Consider the following 23,630-nt stretch of genomic DNA (forward strand, 5'->3'; position numbering starts at 1 on the left):
AGAGAGAAGTAGTCGTGGTGGTAGGCGAAGCAGCGCATGGTGAGACTACATCATCCACGTTGCAGACTGCATGTGCAGTTTATGCTGTCTCGACGAATCATAAAAGTATCAACATATATCTTTCAGTTCGATTATTTATTTGAAGATTGGAAACGGGCTTGTGATACCCAAAACCAACGAGGGACGGGGAAGAAATAATAAAAGGATACAGGCTAATCTATGGCGTGGTTGGATGGGAATAATAGATGAGAGAGTTGTTCATTCAAATGTATCTACCATGCGAACCATTCTATCGCGCGTTTCAAGCGGACTCAACCTTTCCTTTCCCAGGCTAACCTGTTGATTCTTGGCATCTTGTTCGCCCACCACCAAGACAAGGCCATAGCCTCTCTCGTGTGCCTCCCGAATCTTGGTCCCCAGTGGTCTCGCCGTCGTGTCCATGTCTACAGCCAGGCCCGTTTGTCCTGAAAGACTCTCGAGAGACGGCAACCCATCGGCCTGCAGCTTCTTGTTGCCAAGGAGAATATTGCACACTTCACCAGCCCACTCTACAACTGGGTCTGATGTGTTGACTGTCAATATGATGGCCTGTCTGGGGTTCAGCCAAAAGGGCCATTTCCCGTCATAGTTCTCAATCAACAGTGCCAGCAGCCGTTCTACGGATCCCAAAACTGCACGGTGAATCATGACCGGCCGAACAGGGCCGTAGGTGGCAAGGAGCTCCGGGTCGTTGGTCGTCTCACCACGAGCCTCGTACTCTGGTGCCGGTGCCTGATACTCCAACTCGAATCGCTTAGGCAGCTGAAAGTCTAGCTGAATCGTGGCCGTCTGGTGTTCTTTCCCCTCAGAGTCCTTGAGCACAATATCGATCTTGGGACCATAAAAGGCGCCATCGCCTTCGTTTATTGTCCATTCCATACCTGAAGCGTCCAGCGCTCGTTTCAGGCTGTCTTCTGCGCGCGCCCACTCCTCTTCCGTGCCAATGTAATGATCCTTGGGCCTTGTGGACAGCGCCAAGCGGTAGCTGACACCAAGACGCAGCACGCTATATACCGTCTTGACAAAATCTAGAGTCTTCTTAATCTCTCCCTCGACCTGGCTTGGTCTACAAAAGATGTGGCCGTCATCTTGGTGAAAGCGACGCACCCGGGTCAGTCCTGACAAGGCGCCCGAGATCTCATTCCGGTGGAGGGGACTGAAGTCGGCGTATCTGACCGGCAGGTCTCTGTAACTATGCAGCTTGGATGCAAAAATGAGACAGTGTCCCGGACAGTTCATGGGTTTCAGCCCATAGTCGTCTTCTTCTTCCACCGCAGCTTCGTTTTTGGCGTGACCCGTCCCGCAACACCCCGTGGCCCCCTCCAATTCCGAAGCCCTCTTGTTGCCCGTCACAGCATACATGTCTTCTGCATAATTCTCCAGATGCCCCGACTTTGCCCACAGCGACTTTTTATATATCGTCGGCGTGATGACCTCCTGGAACCCATATCGTACGTACTGCTTCCGCAGAAAGTCCACCAGCCGGTTGAATATGCGAGCGCCGTTTGGCAAGAAAATAGGCGATCCCGGGCTGTAGATGGAGGTCATGAAAAGCTCTTGCTGGTTGCCCAGCTTCCGATGATCGGGCGGTTCGCGCTTCTCGGGCTGCTTGGAGTACTGGCGCTTGGAGAGGCATGCCGGGCACGTCCACTGCCTCCTGGAGAGGGCAGCGGCGGCAAGCCGTGATGTGCGCGAGCGGATCATCGCCTTGGCGCAATTGGCCTGGCTGGATGAGCGAAATTGGAGTTGAGGCTTCGAGACAAATGGATGCTGGTCGAGATTTCGAGCCGAGCCTTGTCGTGGCGGGAGCTTTTTTGCTTTATGGGGCATAGTTTGGCAGGCTGGGCGCTAAAGAGGCCAAGGGTCTTTGCTGTAAGTGCGCCTGTAAATGTCTCTCGGCTGTGATTCACCGAGCTGTACTGCTTGGGTGTCATTCAAGATTCAGGCCTAAACATTGACTCTTGATTAATTAATTAATAAAAGTGTCTGCAGATTTGCTATTTGTTTCATCTTTTCCCTACATTGAGATCCTTCTATATTGCCATGTGATCAAAAATCCAGCAAATAGGCAATATTGGTAAGTTGCAGCCTCGTCTTGATCCTTTTGCCTGGTACTGTCTTTTGTTACCCCTCCAAGCACCTCCAAGCAACTCCCGCGCCAACGGCTACAAACTCAGCCCCACCATCACCAAGCATCTACAGCCTCCTGCATCTTCAACCGGCAGAACGCCTTACTGAGCTCAGCACGATTCATGACACTCCCATAGCTGCATCCGACATCTCGAGCCTCGCAGTCGTCGAACCACAGCTTGACAGCCGTCTCGAACGGCGTTGGCAGCAACCATGAGTTTCGCAATCGAAGTGCCAGGAGACGCGGCTCCGTTGTCTCTGCAAGAGCTTTGCCGCACGCTGCACGCCGCAACCTCGTCCTCTGACCATGTCCAGCGACAGGCTGCCGGCCAGCAGCTGTCCACCTGGGAGTCACAGGCCGGCTACTACTCGTCGTTACAGGTATGGCTTCTACAGCTGCTGTTTGTCCATGCTGCGTGCATCGTGCATCGTGCTAACATCTTTGTGCCACTTCTAGTCCGTGTTCCTCGACAAGTCGCTCCCCCTCGAAATACGATTCCTGGCCATTATACAAATCAAAAACGGCATTGACAAGAACTGGAGGCTGTATGCGAGCTCAAAGCAGGGCATCGCCCCCGAGGAGAAGAACCTGATACGGTCACGGCTGCTCCAGGGATCTGTCGAGGAGGAAGAGAGGCATCTTGCGCTGCACAATGCCTTGGTCATTGCCAAGGTGGTCCGGATCGATTATCCAGAAGAGTGGCCACAAGCCCTTCCTGATATTATCAGCCTCCTGCGATCCACTCGAAACGCCAACCAACATCATCTCTACGGCACCTTGCTAGTGTTGCTACGGGTTATCAAGGAGATGGGCAGCGCACGGCTAAGGAAATCGCAAACGGCGCTGCAATCCATCACGCCGGAGATCGTCTACATTCTGTCCGAGATATACTCTGAAAAATCAGCATCATGGATCAACTTTTTAAACACTGGACACGGAAACGGCGACGAAGCGAACCTCGCGATGATGAACAGTCTCTCCGCGCTCAAGACTCTTCGCCGTCTCATTAGCGTGGGCTACCTGCGTCCTCATGCCGACAGTTCTGTGAGTGAGTTTTGGACACTCTCTCAGAATCAATTTGGCTTGCTCCTGGGGTTTGTGAACCACGACTCCACTGTGCCACCGCCGTATCAAGACTTGGTAGGGAAGCATCTTCTTCAGTTCGCCAAGTTCCACATCGACCAAGCCGAGCACTTTGCTGCCAGCTTTGCTTTCCTCCCCAACTCACTGTCCCTCGTCAATGCATACTGGGATCTCATTTCAAAGTTTGCGGAAATCTTCGTCTCGTCTGGCGGCATTCGTCAGGGTTCCGGCGACGCAGGAGCCAAGGCAAAAACAGAAGGGCCACTAATGGAAAAACTTGCCCTGAAGGGCCTGCTCCTCCTCCGTGCCTGCGTTCGAATTGCCTTCCAGCCAGTGCAGACATTTAAGTACCGGACGCCAGAGACAAAGGCTGAGCAAGAAGACGCCAAGCATATTGTCAGGACGGAGCTCTTTAAAGATGATCTGGTCATCCAAATCGTCAATACCATCATCTCACACCTGTTTGTCTTCCGTAGATCGGATCTCGAATCTTGGGAAGAGGACCCTGAGGATTGGGAGCAACAGGAGCAACACGAGGGCAACGCATACGAGTGGGAAGTCCGCCCATGCGCCGAAAAGCTCTTTTTAGATCTTCTCACCAACTTTAAGCCGCTTCTAGTGCCTCCTCTGCTATCGTATTTCGAGACAGCACAATCCCCTCAGGCAGATATTGCTACAAAGGAAGCAGTGTACACTGCCATGGGCCTCTCAGCGGCGCATGTGGTCGGTGCATTTGACTTTGACGCGGTATTGGCCTCGACCATTGTCAGCGACGCCCAGCAGCAAGGCGGTCTCTACAAAGTGCTTCGGCGACGTATTGCTATCTTGATCAGCCTGTGGGCGCCGGTAAAGCTAGGCGAAGAAAGCAGACCCATTGTGTATCAAATTTTCCAGCATTTCCTCAACTCAAACGATGAGACGAACGACATTGTAGTGAGAATCACGGCGGCACGGCAACTCAGGTGGGTCGCCGACGAGATTGACTTCAGCGTCGACGCATTTCTGCCGTACACCTCGGATGTCCTTAAGAACCTTACTGAGCTCATTCAGAACGTCGAGAGCGACGAAACTAAGCTGGCCATCCTTGAGTCGATCCGAATCCTGGTGACGAGAATGGAGGAACAGGTGGGACAGTTTGGAGACCAGCTCATGGTTGCTCTGCCTTCGGTGTGGGAAGCCTCGGGGACAGAAGAATACATGATTAAACAGGCTGTAATTGCCATTTTCGCGGCGCTCGTGATGAGCATGGGTCCCGAATCTCAGCGTTACCAGGGCTCTATGCTTCCCTTGCTGGCGGAAGCGGCAAGGCCAGGCTCCGACTTGCACCTGAACCTCATTGACGAATCGTTGGAGCTCTGGAATTCCATCCTCACGCAGAGCAACCCCCCGCTTGCCTCAGAGCTCGTTAATCTAGCGGAATTGCTTCTCCCACTACTAGAGTACCAATCTGAGATTGTGTCCCTCGCAATCTCGGCCATTGAATCTTACATCCTGATTGCACCCCAGGCGATGCTAGAGGATAGACTTCGACGGCCAACACTCATGGCACTAAGCACCACTCTGGACTCCAAGAGCCGAGAGCACGTTCGCGTGGGAACTGTGTGCATTGAACTCCTCATCCGGTCAGCTGCCGAACTAGGAGGGGCCGAGGGAGTTTCAGTCATCGTTAGAGACATGGTAGAAACCGGCTTCATGAACAAAATCATGGCCAATCTTCATGATGCCTGGGAGGCCAGTCAGACCACCGGGCCCAACAGAAGACAGAGTAAGCTCAACACGGTCACACAGGGTGACTACTTTGCGATCCTTGCTCGCCTAATACTGGCCGAACCAAACTTGTTTGTGCAGATGCTGGGCACGGTTGGGAATGTCGAGGAAGTGTGGAGCTGGCTCTCCGCCGGATGGTTCACATATCAAGCGCGGATGGATAACATAGATCGCCAGAAGCTCTATCTCCTCGGCTTGACGCGCCTGTTGGAACTTGGTTCGCCAATGCAGGAGCTGGTCCTAGGAAAGTTACAAGACTTTTTGGATTTGTGGACAAACATTATTATAGATCTACAAGACGGCAGCGAGGTCAACGGCAGTGATTGTTTGGTTTGGGGACCGGAAATCGAAGTGGAGGAGTATGATACCCCAAAGATGATTCTGGAGAAGCAGAGCCAGCACAAGGATCCGGTCCACTGTGTGCAGGCGCTGCATTTTGTAAAGGTGAGGCTGCACGACGTCGTTGCACGGATCGGAGGGGAGGCGGTTTTCCAGGAGAACTGGGCCATCAACGTGGACAAGGAGGTCATGGACGCTTTCCAGAAGCTGATGAATGGGGGTACGCAGTAAGGAACTGGGACGCTTTTCGGAAGCTGGTGGGAGAATGGGGGGCGCATTGAAGAAATTGAGTAGCTGGCGTGACTTGGGCATTGTAATGAGAATATGACTTGGATGACGAGCCTGCACGACTTGCGTGAGCGAGGCATAAAGAGATATTATTAGAATTGTCAGCTGCTATGAGGGGTGTTGAAACAATGAACATGAAGCATACGTGATGCTGAATTAAGGGGTACATTTGGTCTGCGGTATGTTACGTCTTCCTTGACTGCCCCGTTTTACATGTATATTCATGAATTGTCCCATTTACAACCGACTGCTACCCTCCTGAGGAACCTTGATGACGACCTTACCCCAAGTTCCTCTCCCTCCCAGCGCCAAAAGCGCATCCTTGACCCTATCCAACCCAACAAACTCCTCATCCGTATACTCCGTGCCCCTAATCTTCCCCTCCTTAACCAACCCCATAATCCCCTCCCACACCTTTGGAATCGTCTCCCTCTCATGAATCGAATAAGCCCCCCAATGAATGCCCACAAGCGAAATGTTCTTAAGCAAAACCTTGTTCATGGCGACCTTTTCAATAGCACCCGCAGCGAAGCCGACGACGAGGATGCGGCCGTTCCAGGCGGTGCACTTTGTGGACTTGTCGACGAGGCCGACTGGGTCGTAGACAATGTCGACGCCCCGGGATTTCGGGGTCAGGGCTTTTACCTTGGTTGGCCAGTCTGGGTCGGAGTAGGAGATTGCGTGGTCGGCGCCGAAGGATTTGGCGATTTCGAGTTTGCGGGGGGTGGAGGCGGTGGCGATGACGGTTGCGCCGAAGGCTTTGGCGACTTTGTTGTTTGTGTTAGCTTGTTGATGGAAGAAGTGGTGGTGATGGTTGTGATGTGAGTTGCGTGGTGTGAGTTGAGTTCAGTTGAACTAAGGGGTGAGAGAGAGAGAGCTCATGTTGCAACTCTCACTCTCACTCTCATCCACCACCCACCCAACTCATCCTCACTCGCGTAATCATATCACAACTCATAAAAGGTAAAAAGAATCATAAAAAAACTTACCCTGAACAGCCGCAAGCCCAACTCCTCCCGCCGCCGCATGCACCAAGACAATATCACCCGCCTTGATTCCCGCCCTCACCACCAACGCACCATAACTCGTCGGCGCCGTCACAAACAGGCCCGCGGCGTCCCGGAACGACCAGCCCTCGGGCACCGGCAGCAGCGCCACCTCCTTGGTGCACAGCTTCGTCGCAAAGGCGCCCTGCGCGGCACCAAAGACGCGGGATCCCACGGCGAAGCGCGGCTTGGCCCGGCTCTTGCGCGGCGTGGACACGACGGTGCCGGCGAACTCGGCTCCGGCGACCCATGGGAAGGCTGGAAGAAAGGATGGTCAGCCAGACTATTTTGTTTCAAGGGGAATTATTCAATGGTTTGTTTTGGAAATATGAAAAATACTCACGAGGCTGGTTCTGATAGCGTCCCTGAACTTGCAGGATGTCGAAAAAGTTGGCTGCCGCGGCGTGCACTTCAATGACATACTCGTCGTCTTTGGGCACGGGGTCAGGCAGCTCTGTCACCTTGAGCTCCGCAGGGCTCTGCAATTCAGCAATAAGCAACTGTCAGCTAATTCTTCCATCCCTCTTCACTTGGGGGCATTTGAGATTGACGTGAAGATTGAGATACCAATGACAGGTAGAAAAGGGGGGGAGAGAAAGAAGTGCTTGTTGGTCGGTCACCTTACCTTGACATATTTCTGGATTTCAATGCCACGCATCTTGGGCAGAAAGGATGAAAGATGAAAAATGAAAGAAAAGGGGAACAGCTGATTTACAATCCTACCAAAGGAAACTTAATACTACGAGCAGAACCCAAATAATGTAAGCCGTAAGAATTGATGATAAGAGAAAAAAGTCCCAAGCCTCTCAGACCGAGAATTGGAGACGTTTAATGTATGTACCGTAAGCTCCCCCCAGCCCAAAAATAAATCCGGGGTACCGGTCCGGCGGGGGAGCCGAGGCATCTCCAAGTCCGGCAGCTCTTTGCCGAAAAGCGCCCAGCTCCGAAATCCATCTTTATTTGGAGATGTCGATAATGGGAGGATGCCCCGAATTTTATTATAATTTATGAGATCGACGTGATGATTTACTGTGTATTTGGTTTGAGAGACGTGAAATTCATCTTGATTTTATATCGTACAACTTATATATACACATGCCTACTCAAGTAGCATGAATCTCTCTGCACCCGCTGTTCTCATCCATTTTACGCTCCTGCGCGCTCCGAATCGGTACAGCTCGCAGCTCACCCAGACAGTTTCAAAGGGCAATCTTCACCGTCGACCACGCCATTTATACACAAAGATTTGTCATTACCATCACTGAAGCAGAAAAAAATACATTGAGTGAATCGCGCCCTGTTGCCATGCAAACTCTCGAGGCCTAGTCCTTGAAATAAGAAGATAAGAAGAAGAAAAAAAGGACCGCGTCCATAGTCTCCTCGCTCAGCATGGCGCGCTCTCAAAGCCGAAGCTTCGCGCTTGTCGTGGCCATCATAGGCCAGAATATGTCGACATTTCCATTATTCACGCGCTTGACGTGCTTGATCTCGGATCATACGCCACCGATGTTGAAAACATATGTTGGTAAACAATACAATCCAGCATTTGGACAGCGCGTCCTAAATTCCGCCCAGCAGGTGCTCAACGGCACCCTGCACGCTTCCTCCACTGCGTCTCAACGCGGCCACGTTTCGGTCAAAATCGTAGAATCCCATGTCGTTGAGCTGTCGGAGCTGCTCTGCGTAGCGCTCTTCGGCCGGTCTGTTGTCCGGCGGGGCGGCGGCTTGTTGTGGTGAGAACAGCTGCATCATCTGCTGGAACTGCTCCGGGTTCATGGCAAACGGATTCAACGGATTCGCCCCTCCAGCTCCAGCTGCTTGAGGCGGGAACAAAGCCGCAAAGGGGTTCGGTGGCGCCTGGGCTTGGCCTGCACCCGCATTGCCTCCGGTTCCTGCTGCTGCCGCCGTTTCTCTGTTTTCTGTCGTCCCGGTCTCGGTACCGGCCGGGCTGCCGGCTGGTACGGGCGGAGGAGGGATATTCAGCAGCTGCTGGAGCATGCTTAGGCTGTTGGCGCCGCCAGCACCACCCCCCATGAACGGGTTCATAAACGGGTTTGCAAAAGGGTTCTGCTGCTGGGCGTTTGCCTGGCCAGCTGCACCATCCGCCGCGGGCGCACCGTCGGGGGTCGTGTCTGTGGCGCCGGGGGCAGGGAATGCCGACTCGCCTCTGCCCATGTTCCGCTGCATCCGCATCGCCTGTGTCATCATCTGCGGGTTGCTCATCATCTGTCGCATGAACGGTGATGTAATGATCTCGCGAGCGTTGGGGATGTTGCGCAGCATGGGGTTCGCCTCGATAAGCATGTTGACGAAGTCGGGGTTGTTGAGGGCCTCATTCATGGTTTGCTGTACGTTGGGATCCGCCATCATACGCGACAATCGCTCTTCGTCCATAGGAGGACCCATCTGGATTCAACAATCAAGAGCGTCAGTCGAGTTCCCCTCGCACTAAACAAGTCGAACCAGAATACAGGGGGGTAGGAAAGCACTTACGCCGCCGTCGGGGCCAAACATGTCCATGCCGGGGAGGTTGATCTGGTGACCAGCGTATCTGGCGCCAGTAAGGCCAGCCAGCGGGTTGTTGGCGGTGCCTGAAGCCATGTTGGTCGGCACGGCCTGGGGTGTCGAGGCAGCAGCGGCAGCAGCCGGAGCGGTGTTGCTGGCGGCGCTCTTGACCATGTGGATGGTGTTGTTGGGCTTGATTTTGTACGTGGCCAGCGTGTCGTCGTTCTTCATAACGCGGCCGGAGTAGATGAGTCGCTGACGATCGACGGGAATATTCTCAAACTCGGCGGTCGACAGCTTCGTCTTGAGGTCCAAAACAGTCGCCGACTCAGCCATAGTGATAGTGTGTGAGCCGTCCTGCGCCGTCTTGACCCGAAAGGTGATTTGGGCATCGCCGCCCGCCTCTGCGTTGTCGGCCATGACGAGGCAAATCGAACACGGAGGGGAAGCTGTGCGGGGAGAAGAGATAGAAGAGTGCCGAGGGGGAGGCGAAAGATCTATGAATATCAGATCTTTCACTATCGGATGGAGTCAGCGAGAAAAAGAGCGTGCTATTGTAGAGCTGTTGAAGCGGCTGATGATGAGATCAGGCTACTAGACGACTTCTGTGGCGAGATTGCGGTGGTTAATAATGCGATGGAGGAGGCTGAGAGGCCGCGGGTTTGGTGGGGCAGAGCGAATGGGGAGGAAATGGATGGGATTGAATGGACAGATGGGGTGTGATGGAGTGTTTCAATGAGCAGGTACGTACATACAGGCCAGTGATAGTGGCCCTCCACTGTAAATTCAGTCTTCAGCCCACCGCCAGCCAGTGCCTTTAGTGGTTGTCGCGTACTGTAGATTTGTTTGGAAGTCGGTTCCAGTTTCCTGCAGGCAATCAGGCGTCCAATGCTTGGGTTGTCACAGAAACACAAACTCAATATCAATACATATATGGCATGGACCTTCCACGTGCACATGCGCGAGGTAATAAGAATCTCAGGCGGCTGGACACGTATCAGTCCAATGGCTGCCATGGACTTGAGTACATGTAATCACCTCGAGCTTCTATCACAGTCTGTTGGCTTCTACGGCCACATGCCTCAGTCCAACTCAATCGTACGCGTATGTGCAATGGTTACCTACCTTGGCGGCTGTCAGATGATTTTGACATGGATCCAATAATACCGGGAATCCGATATTAATTAGCACCTCTTGCGCCTGTGCCATCTTCTATCAGCTATCATTTTTGATCCAGTCCAGTCCAGTCCAATCACAGTCAAAGTCAAAGTCACAGTCTAACAGACCTCAGCCAAAAGCAGTCTGTCTACCAAGTGGTATAGGTCGGGGCTCACGTTCACATACCTATACAGAAGTAATTTATATACAAATAAAACAAAACTGTTCAATTTAATCCGGCATCAATTCTTCATGTCTAGATACCCACGCTGGCTACAGATACAGGCCATGAACTCACACTTAAGCCACATCGTTGAAGCTCTAATAGCGGCCTAGCGGGGCAATCGTCCATCGCATGAGCCCAGCCAGCCATCAGATCAAGACATGCTGTAGAAGCTTATTCGAACCTCAATCTCTTCAACTCAACTCACCTCATCTCATCTCAACGTACTCGCACAAAATCTTTACATGCACTTACGCATCCCCCTGTAAATCTTTTATATGAAAAACCAGCTTAGCGCACACCGCTCGGCATGATTTAACAGCTGCGAGCAAAAGACGTCTCTCATCGCATCATGAACGCGCCAACATCACCATGATTCAAGGCATCTTTTACGCTCGATTCTTCCCTCAAGAAGGTATCTCACACTCCCAAGCCATCATCCTTCATCAACACTAAACTCTCACCCTCTCCCCCAGGCCCCAAAATCGTCGCCCAGGCTCCCCCAGGCTGCATCACAGCCTCCGGCAACGGGCCTCCCCTCGTCGACTTTGACGTCTTACAAGAGTACATCATCCCTCGCCAGGCCTTTTGCAACCGCTATGTCACCATCAACTCTCCCGATGGCAAGTACACCATCCTGGGGTTCCCCGTCGTCATTCCGCATACCAAGTACATGCGCAATGAGTTCATCTTCAACTTCGGCCTGCTGGTCGAGACAGACTGCGATCAGACGCCGTTTGAGCGCGTCGTGAGGTGTCTGGCCGAGACCTTTGCAGAGATGGAGAAGCAGAACGAGTATCTGAGCCTCAGTGAAGCAAAGGGCTCTGAGGGCGGTGACGGCGTACGAAGGCCCATTGAGAGTTTGCTCGAGATTGTCAAGGAGGATCTGAACAATTATGGCGAGTGCATGATTCCAGTTGGTCAGTTCATCTTATCATTCTCACACGATGCAATGCATTCACCTAAACTAAAACCATCCCAGACGAAGCAAACACCATCAACATGAAGCTCTTCCCTCACCACGCCAACCCCCCCGCCGTCAAAGGCTGGCACGTCCCCGTCGCAAGGACCAAATTCCCCGAAATCGTCGACCCGACATGGGACATTACTCTCCAAAAAGTCGTCGCCAAAATCGACGGCGTCTCCGACATCCGCCGCATCGCCCACGAGGCCTCCGTCTCCCTGGACCTCGCCAAAATCGCCATCCGCCACCTGCTCTACTACGACACCATCCTCCTCCTCGACATCTTCTTCTTCAGCTCGTGCTACGCGGCCCGGCCCGGCATCCACGACTTCATCCGCAACGTCGACGGCATCGTCGACGAGTGCGCCGGCTACGTGTCGCACGGCAGGGCCAGGGTCAGCAATTACCTTCTCATCCGCTTCATGGCTTCTTTTTCTCCCGGAAAGAGCATCAAGGAGTGGATCATGATTCACCGCGAGGCTGGGTTCGAAATCATGTCTTATATCGACATACGCCGCTTTGTGCAGTTTGGCATCATAAAGGGCTGCCTCTATCGTGTGCACAAGTACGTCGTTTCGAAGCAGTACTTGGCTTCGCTTGCTACCGGGCAGAGCAAGCCGTTCGCTGGGGGTGATCCTTTGCAGAAATACACAGACGGGTGCCATCACATGGATCAGATCATGACGGAGCAGAACCTGACTAATGATCAAGTTATGGAGAGGCTCAAGATGTTGCCCGTTCCCAGGGGTGATATCACGGTATTTTACCGATAATTTTTGTTTTTTAATCGTACGAAGGAGTTATGGGAGTAATAAGTATCATTATATACACCTCTAGGCTCATGAAATCTATAACGTTTCCATCGCATCATATCATACATGCTATCTCTCCGTCCTCCTTTTTTTATATCCAATAGTGTTACATCGCGATCAAGTCGCATACAGTAGTGTTCGTAATATCCCATCTATCGCTTCCAGGAGCCATCGTTCTTTACCTTGCCGCGTTTAAGGTACGCCGGCACCCTCTTCGGTAGCTCGATGTCGGGGTTATTTGCGACCTTGACAGACTCCTCCCTCTTCCTTCTGTTGAGTTCCACAACAATCTTCCTATCACTCAAGATTTCGCCCTTCTCTTCGGCCTCGGCTCTCAGTTGCTCTTTAACCTGTCGAATCACGCCAGTATACGGCTGGCCGGGATAAATCTTCTTGCTCGCAGTCCAGTCTTCGTCGCTGACGAGCTCAATGATCCGAATGTTGTGCTTGCCCTTTCGCAGAATCAACAACTTGTCGTCAATGACAAACTTGGTTGTCTCCTCGGGGAACCACATCTTCATAGGCGTCCAATCGAGGTTCCCGGGCACGAGACCCCGCTGCTGGCCAGGTCTGGCGGCAACATAAGCGCCCTGTTGAGAGACGAGGCGCTGACCCTCACTAGCGCTGTTAACGAGGCCAGCTGCGTACAGGATCTTTGCAGGTGACAGTTTCAGCACAGATTGGGGAAGTTCAATGTCACTTCTCGGCGCCGTGTTTGGCGTCAAGATGCCCGTATCGGGAGCAGGTTCCCTGATGAAGTAAGGAAGTTGTCCGCCGAAGCGGAACTGGTGCTGCTGGGCTTCCTGCACAGCCCTCTGCGAGCCATGTACAAGTGACAGGACCTCGAATGCCAACGTGTGCTGAGCAAGGCGCTTTGACGGGTCGGCTTGGTGTTCAACCATTACTTCTTGAATCTTGGCCATTGGCATAAAGGTGAATAGCTTGAGAAGACTCTCAACATCTTCGTCGGGCCGTCGCATAAAGTAGCCGTAGAGCTCAAACGGCGATGTCTTGAATTCGTCCAGCCAGATTGCGTTGCCCGTGCTCTTACCAAACTTGACGCCGGAGGAATCTGTAAGTAGTGGCACGGTGAAACCGACAGGTTCGTGTGTCCAGGTGGAAGGAATCTTCATTTCGGGCATTTCCTCCGATTCCCGGATAATCTTCAGGGCATCAATACCGGCGACGATGTTTCCGTACTGGTCAGAGCCGCCAATCTGCATCTGCACGCCCAGCTTGTTGTACATGTGCCAGAAATCCCAGCCCTGGAAGAGTGGATACATGAACTCGCCCAGGGACATGCCATCTCCCTCTGTCATTTTCCTCTTGACACTGAAATGAAACAATTAGCATCGGCAAATGTGAAAGAGAAAACCTAGGCCATGAAAGTGAATAGGAGTGACTCACGTGTCGCGCGTTAACATTGGTCCAATTCTGGTATATCTCGCCAGCCTCTTAGTAAAGTCATACATGGTCAAGCCCTGCAACCACATGCTGTTGTTGAGCAGGCGCTGTTTCGCCGCCCAATCTTTCTCGTAACCGTACTTGTCTCTCAGGGCTGATACGTTGTGCCATAGTCTCGACAGCTGGTAGTGTATCTTGGTGACGTTCTTGGAAATATCCGAGTTGGACATGATCTCGCGGGATTGTAAGCGGCCTGACGGGTCACCGATTCGAGCAGTTGCGCCTCCGAGGAGGGTCACAGCTGGGTGTCCATGGAACCACAGCCAGAAGAGGGGCATCATGGGAAGCAAGTGTCCGACATGCATCGAGTCTGCAGTGGGATCAACACCGACGTAGGCGCCTATTCTTTTGACCCTCATGAGTTCTTTGATCTTGTCGGGAGTTCTATTCGAATCAATTAGTTAGCCACTAAACAAGTCATTCCCTTTGTGCAATTGCAATGCGAAGCTGACAACATACCCCGCGACATCCTTGATGTAGCCTCTCTCATCGAGGATATCCCACACATGCGGCTGCTCGCCATTCTGAATCTTGACTGCCCGTTCCTCCCATCGCTTTTCGCCCTCGGCAACCTTTTCCAAGTATGAAGTCGCTATGCCGCGCGCTCTGTGGGCTTGGCCCAGCGCCCAGGCGGATCGTCGGATGCCATGTCGTGAGCTGGCGCATCGCAATGCGAGCAGGGCCTTCGATATCGCTGCCTGAGGAGCCATTACAAGCGGTATAATCCCACGAAAGGACCGCTAATCAGCTGAAACCGAAAATAAAGAATTCCCCCGATCACCTTGCCAACATTCTTGGGCGTTGGGTGTGACCGCACGGGCGAAAGATCAAATATCAATCTTCAACCAAAAGCTCATCCCACCTTGATCTGATTGTCTTTCCCATGCACAAAAATTCACATGCCATATCGAAACGCGCAGCCAATCAGACCGACCCGGCGTCTTCCAGCGCGGAAATACATTGTTACGCTCCGGTGGGCACCCTTCGGAACCGGCTCAGCCAATCACGGAGCTCCTAATTCGAGATCCTCGGCAATACCTCATCCGTTCAAGTTTCGTCCATCTACGCCCGTCATCCCGAAACCGATCTTGCTGGAGCTGTGATTCTGCCAGCGCGAAGCGTCCCGGGTGCCAATTCTCACCACTGCAATCACAAGTCCCGAGTACTACTCTGTCAACCATGGCCTCGATTGTGCGACCTTCTCTGCTGCGGCAGACTGCGCTGGCGGCTCGTTGCGCCAAGCCTGCCTTCCGAAACAACGCCATCAAGGCTTCGGCTTTCCACACCTCGTCCCAGCGCTCTGCCTTTCTGCCTCCCGGACCTCGTGAGAACTTCCCCCCAGACACTCGAGAAATAAATACAATTGCTCCTGAGCTTGGAATGTTGCTAACATGGTGTCTCTGTAGAGCGAATTGAGGGCACAGGTATGCCGCGCAAAACGTGTTGCGCTCTCTCACATGCCGAACCTGTATAACAACTAACCGCGAGCCTACATACAGTCAACGACCCTGTCCCCATTCCCAACCCCAGCGCCTCCCACGGCTCCTACCACTGGACCTTTGAGCGTCTCCTCGCTGCCGGCCTCGTGCCCCTCACCATTGCTCCCTTCGCCGCCGGCTCCCTCAACCCCACCACCGACGCAATCCTGTGCTCCGCCGTCCTCCTGCACTCTCACATTGGCTTCCAGTCCGTCATCATCGACTACATCCCCAAGACCCGCTACTCCGGCCTGCGAAAGATCTTCTGGTGGGGCCTGAACCTGGCGACCGTCACCGTCGGCGTGGGATTGTACGAGTTTGAGACTAACGATATTGGCGTTACCGAGGCTATTAAGAAGATCTGGAAGGCATAAAGGATGATGCTTAAAGGGGAGAAGGAGGGACGAAAAACTTGATATCTTGTGATTGCTTGCTGGAGAGGGAATCGTTAGGTATGGAGGCAGGCTGTGTAACTGATATTATGCGCTACTTGGGCCAAGAAAGGGCTGTGAGCGCTTGTATAGAAGTACGATCAAAAAAGAAGCATAACCATAATACTTTTGGAGTCTGTGCAATTGCTTCTTGAATGAGTATTGTATCCGTAATGAAAGCCATTATAGCTCATGCCCACCTAGCTTTAATTCAACTCTGTCCAGCTTTCAAGTATTCATACTACCAAGCGATGGAATCATGGAAGTAAAGCTCAACTAAGTCTAGATACTTCTCTCCAGCTTTTACTACAACTATCTAAGCTATGCCCAAATCTCTCTCAAACCCAACAGTCAATTGTGTGAAAAATAAAGGTCGTTGACTTCTTGTTTATAGCAGTTCGCAGCTCCGTACAAACCCAAAGCACAAACGAGGCTCTCAAATCTCCACCAGCTCGTCCCACACAAACTGGGGGCTCCCGGCCAATTTTTTACCCCGCATGCAAAAGCTTACATACCAATTACAGAAGCCTCCTAGCAACTCTTCTACATCCTCTGGGTGGTCTAGTTGGTTCATGGCGTTCGACTGTAATGGGTAACATCTCATCGAAAAGTCGGCGGTTCGATTCCGTCCCCGGAGAACAATTCTCCCCGGAGAAGAGTTACATTTTTTGGCCTTTTTGCACCATTTCACTGCTAAAGGCTTATTTCTTCTTTTTTTCCATTTTTAAAACTTCCTTCTAATTGATATTCTGAAGTCTCGCTTTTTTTGCGTCTCGATTGTGTTTCAAATGTGGAAAATTGCATGGTTATCGAAATAGCAGAGGCAACAGAGGTGCATCCTGCCGCATACAACTATACCGTTCAACAAATACACACCACATACAATGTCACTCGATGGGGAAAAAATTATACAATGGTAGGTGGGTTTTATTTGTTTGTTATCAATCTTCATGCCACAGGCATCAACACTCCTTTCATCCCAATTCATCAGAATCCCTGGGTACAGTGTTGGACGATACCCCCATGATTCAATCACTATCCATCCTAGACAATCATCCTGGTCAACTCCATCCAGGCTTTAAATGGTCAGGCTGGTAATGTCAGTTCCACCAATACGGTCAAACTCGGGAGTAGGAGGAGGCAAGTTCTCCGTCTTGGTGCAAATCCAGCAGCTGGCATACATGTTAACACGGTCGATGCAGGCGCCGTCGACGCGAGAGCCGTGGCACTTGGCAGTGAAGCCGTGAGCCTCGAAAACCTTGATGTACCAGGGGCTCAAAGCAGATGTACGAAGGAGCACACGGCCGCCCATCTGGAGAGCCCTGTTGAGCTTGCTAATCTGGGCGGCAGCTGCTTGAGAGCCAGTGTCGAACCAGTCCATGCTGTCCATGATGACTGCAACGGTAAGAGTGCCAGGGGTGATGCGTGCAATGACCTCCTCGAGCTCATCAGTGTGAATACGAAGACCATCCAGAGCACCAGGGCGAGACAGCTTGGCGTGAACCTCGGGACGAAGATACTCCAGGTGGCACTTCTTAGAGAACTTGCCATCCAGGCAGACGTAGTAGTAAGGGTTGTCGGTACCAATGTGAGTCTCTTCAGCAACGGGGTCCAGTGTGTTGACCATGTAGTGCCAGATGGCATGAGAGCGAGTGTTCTTTGCCTTGCCCTGCTTCACAATGTCCGAGTTGGCGTGGTCGTTCTCAATCATGGCGAGTTGGTTCTTGGGGACACCGAGAGCAGCCCAGAGGAAGCTCTCCTGGGCAACCACCAAGTTGCAGATGAGCTTGGAGAGCAGAGCGGGTCGGATCTTGTTGCGCCAGATGTCTCGCTGCTCATTCAGAGTTCGAGCACTGAGGAGCTTCTGGACAGTAGACTGCAGACCAAAGATGCGAGCAATCCAGCGGAAGGCACGAATAGCATGGCGAGAGCCACCAGTATCGTAGAGGCCATAGCCCTTGTTGTTGTGGAAGACGTGGATGTTCTTGAGCCAGTATTGGAATGCGCGGCCAGAGAGATGAGGAGACAGCTTGGAGATGAGCAACTTGCGGAACTCGGGGTGCTTTCCCTCGCCAAAAATCTTCCAGAAATCTTCATATGGTAGAGCAGTGTACGCGGCAGCCTTGAGTTCCAGAAGGTGGTTTTGAGTCGGGTTAAGGTCAACGGCATGAACGCGAGCAGGGCTTTGAGCAAGGTAGGAAATGATGTTGTCTCCGGCAGAAGTGATGGCGAGAACTTTGTCATCAGGGCCAAGCTTCAGCAGGCGCTCGTCGACACGTGCGTCTTCCCAAGTGAAAGCATAGATGTACTCGTCATTAAACTGGGTGTGCTTTTGGAGCCTATCATCGTAGTAGATACGCCAGTGGTGGTTCTGGTAGAAGAATGAGGGGAGAGGCAGGTTGGCAGACAGGTTCTCGACCGCAGTGATGAAGGCCTTGGAGCGGATCTCTGGTGCGGATCTCTCAATCGCACGGGTCAGAGCATCTCCTTGGTTGGCAGGGTACAAGTAGGGCGATTCAGTAGCCAGCGCATCGATTCGCTCAATAATTTCATGAGGCAGACTCGACGGCGAAAACGGCTTCTTGTGGCACCCAACCCAGATATAGTATGGGATATAGCCGAGAGTGCGATTGCGGAAGTTGGAGTTGAGAACGGTGCCAAACTTGTACTCGAGGTAATCGCGGCGACCAGGCTCAAGGCCAACACGGTCAATGTCAAACCAGGCGCGCCAAAAGTTTCGAGACAGCATGTTGACATGGCGATCCACGAGGCCACCAGTGTAGTTGCGGAAAGAGTAGTCAATCTGGTTCTGGACGTAGAAATCAACCACGCCCAGAATACCATGAGGAGCCAGCAGCGAGTTCACAGAGTCGACAACAGAGTAGTAGTCGGGCTACCACAAAAGTCAGTTGGAGATTCAGCCAAATAAAGCTTCTTTTCGACGACCAAGACTTACGATCATAGACAAGCTGTATGAAAAGGTAACCAGGTCAGCACCGCCATAATCCTGGCGCGGCTGGGTGAGATAGCTGAGCGAAGGAGATCTCGGAGCGACCTGCTTAGACATGCCAGTCTCGTAGTCTTCGAGGCGGAACTTGCGAGCGTCTTGGCAGACGACGCGAACGTTTTTCCAACCGAGCCTCTCAAAACGCTTCTTTGCTACTTCGCAGAGAGACGGGGAGAAGTCGACGAGGTAAACGCTGGAGAAGAAGTTGGGAACGTCGACGAATTGGGACATGGCTTCAATGTTCCAGCCAGTGCCACCTCCAACCTGTTTATTTGCTTGTTAGTTTCGATTGCATTGAACCTCGCCCAGGTTCAGGCATATGGATCTATATGGGACAATGTAGTCACTCACGTCGACCCAAATACGCTTGGTCTTGTTGTCGTCAGCAATCTTGGCTTTCGCCTCAAGCTGGGCAGCAACAAGAGCAAGCATGTCTTCGCGACCGCGAAGAAGAAGCTTGCGTGTGGCATCATAAGCCCCGGCCTGCTTCTTATAGAAGCTTTCGAGAGCGTCCTGCTGGGAAGCCTTGGAATCGCCCTGATGGGGTTTGATGAAGCAAGAGTAAAAGAACAGGAAAAAGGACCTGAGAACTCCAGGCGTATCATTGCCTTGCCCGGTGCCTCGCGAGGCAACCAAACTTGAAACGGCAATACCACCTAAAAGAGTGGCTGCTATTCCAGCATATAGAGGATTTATCTCGGTGCCAAAAGGCAAAAAGTTTATGTTACCACCCTGAGGAGAAGAAAGGGTCTGGTCAGCACATGAACCCCCTCAATGGCAAGGAAGAGAGAATGGAGAGCACTGGAGAGCTTACAGGAAAAGCCATGGTATTCTCTCATTTTACCAATTGAGAGAATAGAGGGAAAAGATTGATCACAAGCTAAGGATGTGTTGAACTCAGCTTCAGGCAAAGGTTGAAAATGGTGGGAAGATGAAACTGAGAGAGAACAAGTCGAGGAGAGAGGAGGAGACAAGAGGATAAATAGGAAATAGAGAAAACGGGAGACTTGGCTCTGTCCAATCCAGTCCAGACATGCACATGTACATGTACAGGTATCAGTAATAAGGCACAAGTGCGTGCATCAACTCCAACTCTGGCACCTCCACGGCCACTTAGACGCAAGCGAGACCCCTTTTGGGGTTGCAGCAGGCCTGGCAGCCCACATTGAAGGCGGGCAGCATTATCTTTGGGCGTCGAGTTTGTCCGTCCGTCCATACAGTAGTCTACAGTCCAGAGGCGCGTATTACCGGCTGTGCTGGGCGTTGGATTCGATTGGCGACCAGCATGAGTTGAACACAGTACGCCTACTTCCAACGCAGCCCAGAATCACATGTCAAACGCTTGCTGTCAGCGAGATGGAGCACAGGGATCATCGTCTTTTCGCAATGGCTTGTGACTGCTTCAGATCCATGGATAGCGCGCGAAAGAGCTTCTGGAGCACGGTGGTAGCCAATGGCTGAACCACATGCTTGGGCAACGAGCGGTGCCAGGGGCCATATTGTTGGGCAGCACACGTGCAAAATTGTTGAGAGATTGCCATCTGGGAGACGGGCGTGCTCCATAGCAGTTCTGTGGTAACGGCTTTGGGTCGTAGCTTCATGCGGGATGGAGTAGCTCAGGGATCTGGAGGGGCTCTGGTTCTGTCTCTGTCTCTGCTTAGACACTGTCCACCCTGGTACTGTATGTATTGAGCAGGAGAGCTAAGAGCAAGCAGAGAATAGCACTCCACTAACAATTGAACCTGGGGAGGGGAATTGAATGCAGGTGGGCTCATCGCGAATAGCTCCGTGTTGGCGGGGCAGCGTGAGTGGGGGATCCCTATGGGTTCAATTTGTATCGTCCAGTGCCATTGAGCTCCGGCGTGGGGAACTCAAAGCATTCTGACCCTGTTGATGTCATGCTTTGTACGTGTAGCAACACGTATTGAGCAGTGATTGCATGTGAAACGCATCAATGTATCGTTGCACCGCTTGGGGCATTCACTCACCCATTCACCCATTCGCGCTTGGCAGCCTCAGAGGTGAAAGGATCGGCCGCCCATGAAGCATGGAAATGTCTCGGGATTGCGCTCAGCGCGCTACAAGGCACCACAGTGCAAACATGGTGACACCGGCAGAATGCACCAGCCCACGCCACAGGGTCTTTGCTAGAGGCCATGTCGACACTTGAGTTGAGGGTGTTCTATCAGGCTATTTGTGGTTGGAACAAGTCATCGATGCTAGTACGGCCATGGTGGAGCTCGCATTGTCTGGGGAGCGCCAATCAAGCAGGGCATCCACAGCACATGCAGCGGAGAGCCAGTTCCGTAGGGGTCTCGTCTTGGGGTCTTGGGGGTCCCGAGCTGAGCTGAGCTGGGCGAGCTGATTGTGGGAGAATTGCCACACGACACCATTCCAGACTGTATCTCTGTGAAAAGTAAAGGAGAAATGGGTGTCCAGGTTTTTTAATGTTGGATGACTTTAATTGATGAGGTCCGGCGGGGCAAATGATGTGGCTCGTGTGGCTGGTGCAAGAGGCAACCGTACTGAATGTACCTACGGAAGGGTATATCCTGAGATTGATATCGCCAACTCACCATCACCTTACACACCAACTTAATGTTTCTTTCCATCAATCCATCTTCTTCTTCGACCACGATCCCAGCGAGAACCATGGCTGACTCTTCATGTCCTGGCTTCGCAGCTTCTGGAGCTGCAGCTTCTCTCAACTATGCTTCATCCAACTCTGCTCCTAGTTAGGGCCATCCTCCTCGCCTCCTCGTCGTCAAATGTCTCTGAGCATGTCGTCCAGTATTTGCTTTTTCTTATAGCCCAAGTTTTCAGCCTGCTTATACCATTACCTGGCCTGTGCCTCAGCCCTCTGTGTGGTGTCTACCTGTAGGCATGCGCCTCTTTGTGCATTCCATCACACCAACAACAACCGCCTTCATAGAGCTGCTTGTTCCCGCACAATCTATGTCTTTTCCTCGACCGATTTATGTTAAACTCTCATCCGCCAAAACCGGCCGTTGATCAATTTTCATCGTCGAAATCATCATGAGAGAAGGACAAGTCCTCGAAGCCATTAACGTTGCCCCCGACAGCATCTGGGGCGATGAAGACGAAACCATTGTCTATGCCCAAGTACTTGGACAAGGAAAGGCAATCATTTTTCGTTTTCAACGGAGCAATGACAGCTTGCCCGAGTCATTGCCGAGCCGGATTGTCTGCTGTTATCACAACCTTGAGGTGCCTGATGGGACATTCACTTTCCAGGATCGCTGCTCAATGCGAAGTGCTTTATACTCTACCATAGCCACGGTTTGGCCTCATTGCATCAAGGATTCCACAATTACCAAGCCTGATATTGTAATTGATATCCTTGCTTGAGACATCAAGGATCCCATGATTCCCAACCCTAGTATTGTGGTTGATATCCTTCCTGGAGAGACCCAGAAGATTGTCTGGAGAACTTACCAAGAACCACTCTTTGATCAATATCTCGCCCTCCTCCGTGATATCCAACCAAGCGACCTAGTTTCTCAGGGCTATTCTCTACGTATTCTTGACATCTCCGAGATTGTCCTACTCGAGGCATTAGGCGGCAGAGGCTGCTCCAAACGGGTGCAGGTTCAAGATTCAGGGAAGCAATCAACGCTTGTCTTCAAAGGAGTTGATTTTCAAACATACCTGCAACTTCACGATGATGACGACGAATTTGCCCGCACCACTGTCGATGTTTGGAGACGCTCTTGCAAATTAATCGCCAACATGCCACGCCATCCAAACATCCAATCGCCACCACGGTACCTGGTATCGGTACACGACTCCAATCAGAACCCTGTACTTGTTGGTCATCTATCGACCTACTTCGCTGGAGGTGACCTTGGTAACGCAATTAAGCAGCCAATGCAAGAGAATCGCAAATTTCCTTGCAGCAAAAAGCTAAATGGTGTCATCAAATGTGCCTGGCAATAACGCATACCCACCGGGTCGCGCATACTTACCACATGGATATAAAGCCTGGGAATTTTGTTATTGACGACCAAGAGAACCTGATCCTCATTGATTGGGAGCAAAGCGGTGCACCAGCAATCACACTCGCCCCCGAGGCAGACGGGACCTGGGACGTGGAAGAACAAGTTACGAAGGAGAACGGATCGCCGAAACTGGTCTACACCAAGTATACGGGCCCAGAACGTCGAAATATGCCGGAAGGCAGTGGACGGGAGAGCTTCAATATTTGGAATGTCTTCCCAGAGTGGCAAGCGAGTTGCCCTAAAGCTGTTGAGTTGGCAGAGGTGTTTGCATTAGGGAGGACCATGTGGATGCTTCTGAGCCAGACAGCCAACAACTTTGACGAGGTAAACCACCCAGATGATGTTCAGGTCATCTGGGCAGGTAAAAACGATCCTCCGTCCCATTGGGTCGAAATTGTGGAAAATTGCATGAAGTTCGATCCAAACGATCGTCCATCGCTGGACGAGCTGGTAGAGTTCTGGGAAGGCGAAGCATATTCCTTTAAATCGCAAGCCTCTTCTAGGTTTGAGGCTGCGCGATTCAATCTCTGTAGACCAAGCTGATGCTTATGTCTTCGAAAAAAGAATTTAATGCTAAGTTCAGGCCTATAAATTGGTTGATGCCATAATAAGCCAGATGGTCGTAATAGGGTAGGCTCTTCTATTGCTGCCTGGTGATGCTGCCAGAGAAAAACACTGAGAGCATACCTTCAAATACAAAGTTATATGATTCGCAATCTTGGTGTATTTTGGACTAGCGACTTCTAGTTGTTTTAGATTCACTTGAGTTCAATGGCCCTTTTCACTTTTCTCTCTCTCTTTTCCCAACAGATGTGTATCGTGTCACCAAACAATTATAGGTAAGCTTCAATAAGAGCATAATGTTGCTCTGGTAGC

General features: G+C 51.9%; 9 protein-coding genes and 1 non-coding gene across 10 annotated transcripts; 5 read left to right on the forward strand and 5 right to left on the reverse strand.

The window, feature by feature from the left end:
- Nucleotides 1–74: 74 nt before the first annotated feature.
- On the reverse strand, nt 75–1,886 carry V8C40DRAFT_9097 (threonine--tRNA ligase MST1). The gene has a single exon (XM_083223593.1). It carries the CDS (start codon nt 1,867–1,869, stop codon nt 259–261), a length of 1,611 nt encoding a protein of 536 aa, XP_083079100.1. The 5' UTR covers nt 1,870–1,886; the 3' UTR covers nt 75–258.
- A 294-nt stretch (nt 1,887–2,180) lies between these two features.
- On the forward strand, nt 2,181–5,809 carry V8C40DRAFT_229911 (karyopherin KAP120). The gene is made up of 2 exons (XM_083212587.1): nt 2,181–2,550; nt 2,627–5,809. Exons 1-2 carry the CDS (start codon nt 2,383–2,385, stop codon nt 5,588–5,590), a joined length of 3,132 nt encoding a protein of 1,043 aa, XP_083079101.1. The 5' UTR covers nt 2,181–2,382; the 3' UTR covers nt 5,591–5,809.
- On the reverse strand, nt 5,726–7,400 carry V8C40DRAFT_9167 (NADPH:quinone oxidoreductase family protein). Its single transcript, XM_083223602.1, has 4 exons — nt 7,319–7,400; nt 7,037–7,172; nt 6,637–6,951; nt 5,726–6,414 (listed from the first exon to the last, which is right to left on the reverse strand). Exons 1-4 carry the CDS (start codon nt 7,349–7,351, stop codon nt 5,885–5,887), a joined length of 1,014 nt encoding a protein of 337 aa, XP_083079102.1. The 5' UTR covers nt 7,352–7,400; the 3' UTR covers nt 5,726–5,884.
- A 176-nt stretch (nt 7,401–7,576) lies between these two features.
- On the reverse strand, nt 7,577–10,149 carry V8C40DRAFT_229915 (ubiquitin domain-containing protein DSK2). The gene is made up of 3 exons (XM_083212588.1): nt 9,950–10,149; nt 9,187–9,803; nt 7,577–9,099 (listed from the first exon to the last, which is right to left on the reverse strand). Exons 2-3 carry the CDS (start codon nt 9,616–9,618, stop codon nt 8,254–8,256), a joined length of 1,278 nt encoding a protein of 425 aa, XP_083079103.1. The 5' UTR covers nt 9,619–9,803; nt 9,950–10,149; the 3' UTR covers nt 7,577–8,253.
- A 457-nt stretch (nt 10,150–10,606) lies between these two features.
- V8C40DRAFT_9192 (nitrogen permease regulating protein NPR2) lies at nt 10,607–12,412 on the forward strand. The gene is made up of 3 exons (XM_083223606.1): nt 10,607–10,994; nt 11,056–11,499; nt 11,562–12,412. Exons 1-3 carry the CDS (start codon nt 10,952–10,954, stop codon nt 12,314–12,316), a joined length of 1,242 nt encoding a protein of 413 aa, XP_083079104.1. The 5' UTR covers nt 10,607–10,951; the 3' UTR covers nt 12,317–12,412.
- V8C40DRAFT_229919 (tyrosine--tRNA ligase MSY1) lies at nt 12,259–14,694 on the reverse strand. Its single transcript, XM_083212589.1, has 3 exons — nt 14,279–14,694; nt 13,763–14,203; nt 12,259–13,687 (listed from the first exon to the last, which is right to left on the reverse strand). The coding sequence occupies exons 1-3, from the start codon at nt 14,527–14,529 to the stop codon at nt 12,508–12,510; spliced, it is 1,872 nt and encodes a 623-aa protein (XP_083079105.1). The 5' UTR covers nt 14,530–14,694; the 3' UTR covers nt 12,259–12,507.
- Nucleotides 14,695–14,870: 176 nt separating this feature from the next.
- On the forward strand, nt 14,871–15,948 carry V8C40DRAFT_229921 (CybS-domain-containing protein). The gene is made up of 3 exons (XM_083212590.1): nt 14,871–15,143; nt 15,226–15,243; nt 15,319–15,948. The coding sequence occupies exons 1-3, from the start codon at nt 14,999–15,001 to the stop codon at nt 15,669–15,671; spliced, it is 516 nt and encodes a 171-aa protein (XP_083079106.1). The 5' UTR covers nt 14,871–14,998; the 3' UTR covers nt 15,672–15,948.
- A 330-nt stretch (nt 15,949–16,278) lies between these two features.
- On the forward strand, nt 16,279–16,366 carry V8C40DRAFT_t6. The gene has a single exon. It is a non-coding gene; the product is annotated as a tRNA-Tyr (tRNA).
- A 121-nt stretch (nt 16,367–16,487) lies between these two features.
- V8C40DRAFT_229923 (class I SAM-dependent methyltransferase) lies at nt 16,488–19,728 on the reverse strand. Its single transcript, XM_083212591.1, has 4 exons — nt 19,550–19,728; nt 19,087–19,467; nt 18,685–18,999; nt 16,488–18,621 (listed from the first exon to the last, which is right to left on the reverse strand). The coding sequence occupies exons 1-4, from the start codon at nt 19,559–19,561 to the stop codon at nt 16,807–16,809; spliced, it is 2,523 nt and encodes an 840-aa protein (XP_083079107.1). The 5' UTR covers nt 19,562–19,728; the 3' UTR covers nt 16,488–16,806.
- A 1,745-nt stretch (nt 19,729–21,473) lies between these two features.
- On the forward strand, nt 21,474–23,585 carry V8C40DRAFT_229928 (kinase-like domain-containing protein). Its single transcript, XM_083212592.1, has 3 exons — nt 21,474–22,659; nt 22,722–23,339; nt 23,442–23,585. The coding sequence occupies exons 1-2, from the start codon at nt 22,120–22,122 to the stop codon at nt 23,295–23,297; spliced, it is 1,116 nt and encodes a 371-aa protein (XP_083079108.1). The 5' UTR covers nt 21,474–22,119; the 3' UTR covers nt 23,298–23,339; nt 23,442–23,585.
- Nucleotides 23,586–23,630: the final 45 nt, after the last annotated feature.

The sequence above is a fragment of the Trichoderma camerunense genome (genome assembly GCF_050948025.1).
Source record: "Trichoderma camerunense strain CBS 138272 chromosome Unknown V8C40scaffold_1, whole genome shotgun sequence".
Taxonomy (NCBI): domain Eukaryota; kingdom Fungi; phylum Ascomycota; class Sordariomycetes; order Hypocreales; family Hypocreaceae; genus Trichoderma; species Trichoderma camerunense.

Excerpts from the sequence above, each read along its gene's own strand:
- V8C40DRAFT_9167 (XM_083223602.1), bottom strand. The coding sequence starts at position 7,351 with ATGCGTGGCATTGAAATCCAGAAATATGTCAAG. Across the intron at positions 7,173-7,318 it reads AAATCCAGAAATATGTCAAG|AGCCCTGCGGAGCTCAAGGT; the intron begins GTAAGGTGACCG and ends GCTGAATTGCAG. Across the intron at positions 6,415-6,636 it reads TGGGCTTGCGGCTGTTCAGG|TCGCCAAAGCCTTCGGCGCA; the intron begins GTAAGTTTTTTT and ends CAAACAACAAAG.
- V8C40DRAFT_9097 (XM_083223593.1), bottom strand. The coding sequence starts at position 1,869 with ATGCCCCATAAAGCAAAAAAGCTCCCGCCACGACAAGGCTCGGCTCGA.
- V8C40DRAFT_229923 (XM_083212591.1), bottom strand. Across the intron at positions 19,000-19,086 it reads CCAAGCGTATTTGGGTCGAC|GTTGGAGGTGGCACTGGCTG; the intron begins GTGAGTGACTAC and ends GCAAATAAACAG. Across the intron at positions 18,622-18,684 it reads CATACAGCTTGTCTATGATC|CCCGACTACTACTCTGTTGT; the intron begins GTAAGTCTTGGT and ends CTTTTGTGGTAG.
- V8C40DRAFT_229921 (XM_083212590.1), top strand. The coding sequence starts at position 14,999 with ATGGCCTCGATTGTGCGACCTTCTCTGCTGCGGCAGACTGCGCTGGCG.
- V8C40DRAFT_229919 (XM_083212589.1), bottom strand. The coding sequence starts at position 14,529 with ATGGCTCCTCAGGCAGCGATATCGAAGGCCCTGCTCGCATTGCGATGC. Across the intron at positions 14,204-14,278 it reads TACATCAAGGATGTCGCGGG|AACTCCCGACAAGATCAAAG; the intron begins GTATGTTGTCAG and ends TGATTCGAATAG. Across the intron at positions 13,688-13,762 it reads CCAATGTTAACGCGCGACAC|TGTCAAGAGGAAAATGACAG; the intron begins GTGAGTCACTCC and ends GTTTCATTTCAG.
- V8C40DRAFT_229928 (XM_083212592.1), top strand. The coding sequence starts at position 22,120 with ATGATTCCCAACCCTAGTATTGTGGTTGATATCCTTCCTGGAGAGACC. Across the intron at positions 22,660-22,721 it reads AATTTCCTTGCAGCAAAAAG|CACATGGATATAAAGCCTGG; the intron begins CTAAATGGTGTC and ends GCGCATACTTAC.
- V8C40DRAFT_229911 (XM_083212587.1), top strand. The coding sequence starts at position 2,383 with ATGAGTTTCGCAATCGAAGTGCCAGGAGACGCGGCTCCGTTGTCTCTG. Across the intron at positions 2,551-2,626 it reads GCTACTACTCGTCGTTACAG|TCCGTGTTCCTCGACAAGTC; the intron begins GTATGGCTTCTA and ends TGCCACTTCTAG.
- V8C40DRAFT_9192 (XM_083223606.1), top strand. The coding sequence starts at position 10,952 with ATGATTCAAGGCATCTTTTACGCTCGATTCTTCCCTCAAGAAG. Across the intron at positions 10,995-11,055 it reads TCGATTCTTCCCTCAAGAAG|GCCCCAAAATCGTCGCCCAG; the intron begins GTATCTCACACT and ends CCTCTCCCCCAG. Across the intron at positions 11,500-11,561 it reads CGAGTGCATGATTCCAGTTG|ACGAAGCAAACACCATCAAC; the intron begins GTCAGTTCATCT and ends AAACCATCCCAG.
- V8C40DRAFT_229915 (XM_083212588.1), bottom strand. The coding sequence starts at position 9,618 with ATGGCCGACAACGCAGAGGCGGGCGGCGATGCCCAAATCACCTTTCGG. Across the intron at positions 9,100-9,186 it reads TGTTTGGCCCCGACGGCGGC|ATGGGTCCTCCTATGGACGA; the intron begins GTAAGTGCTTTC and ends TGTTGAATCCAG.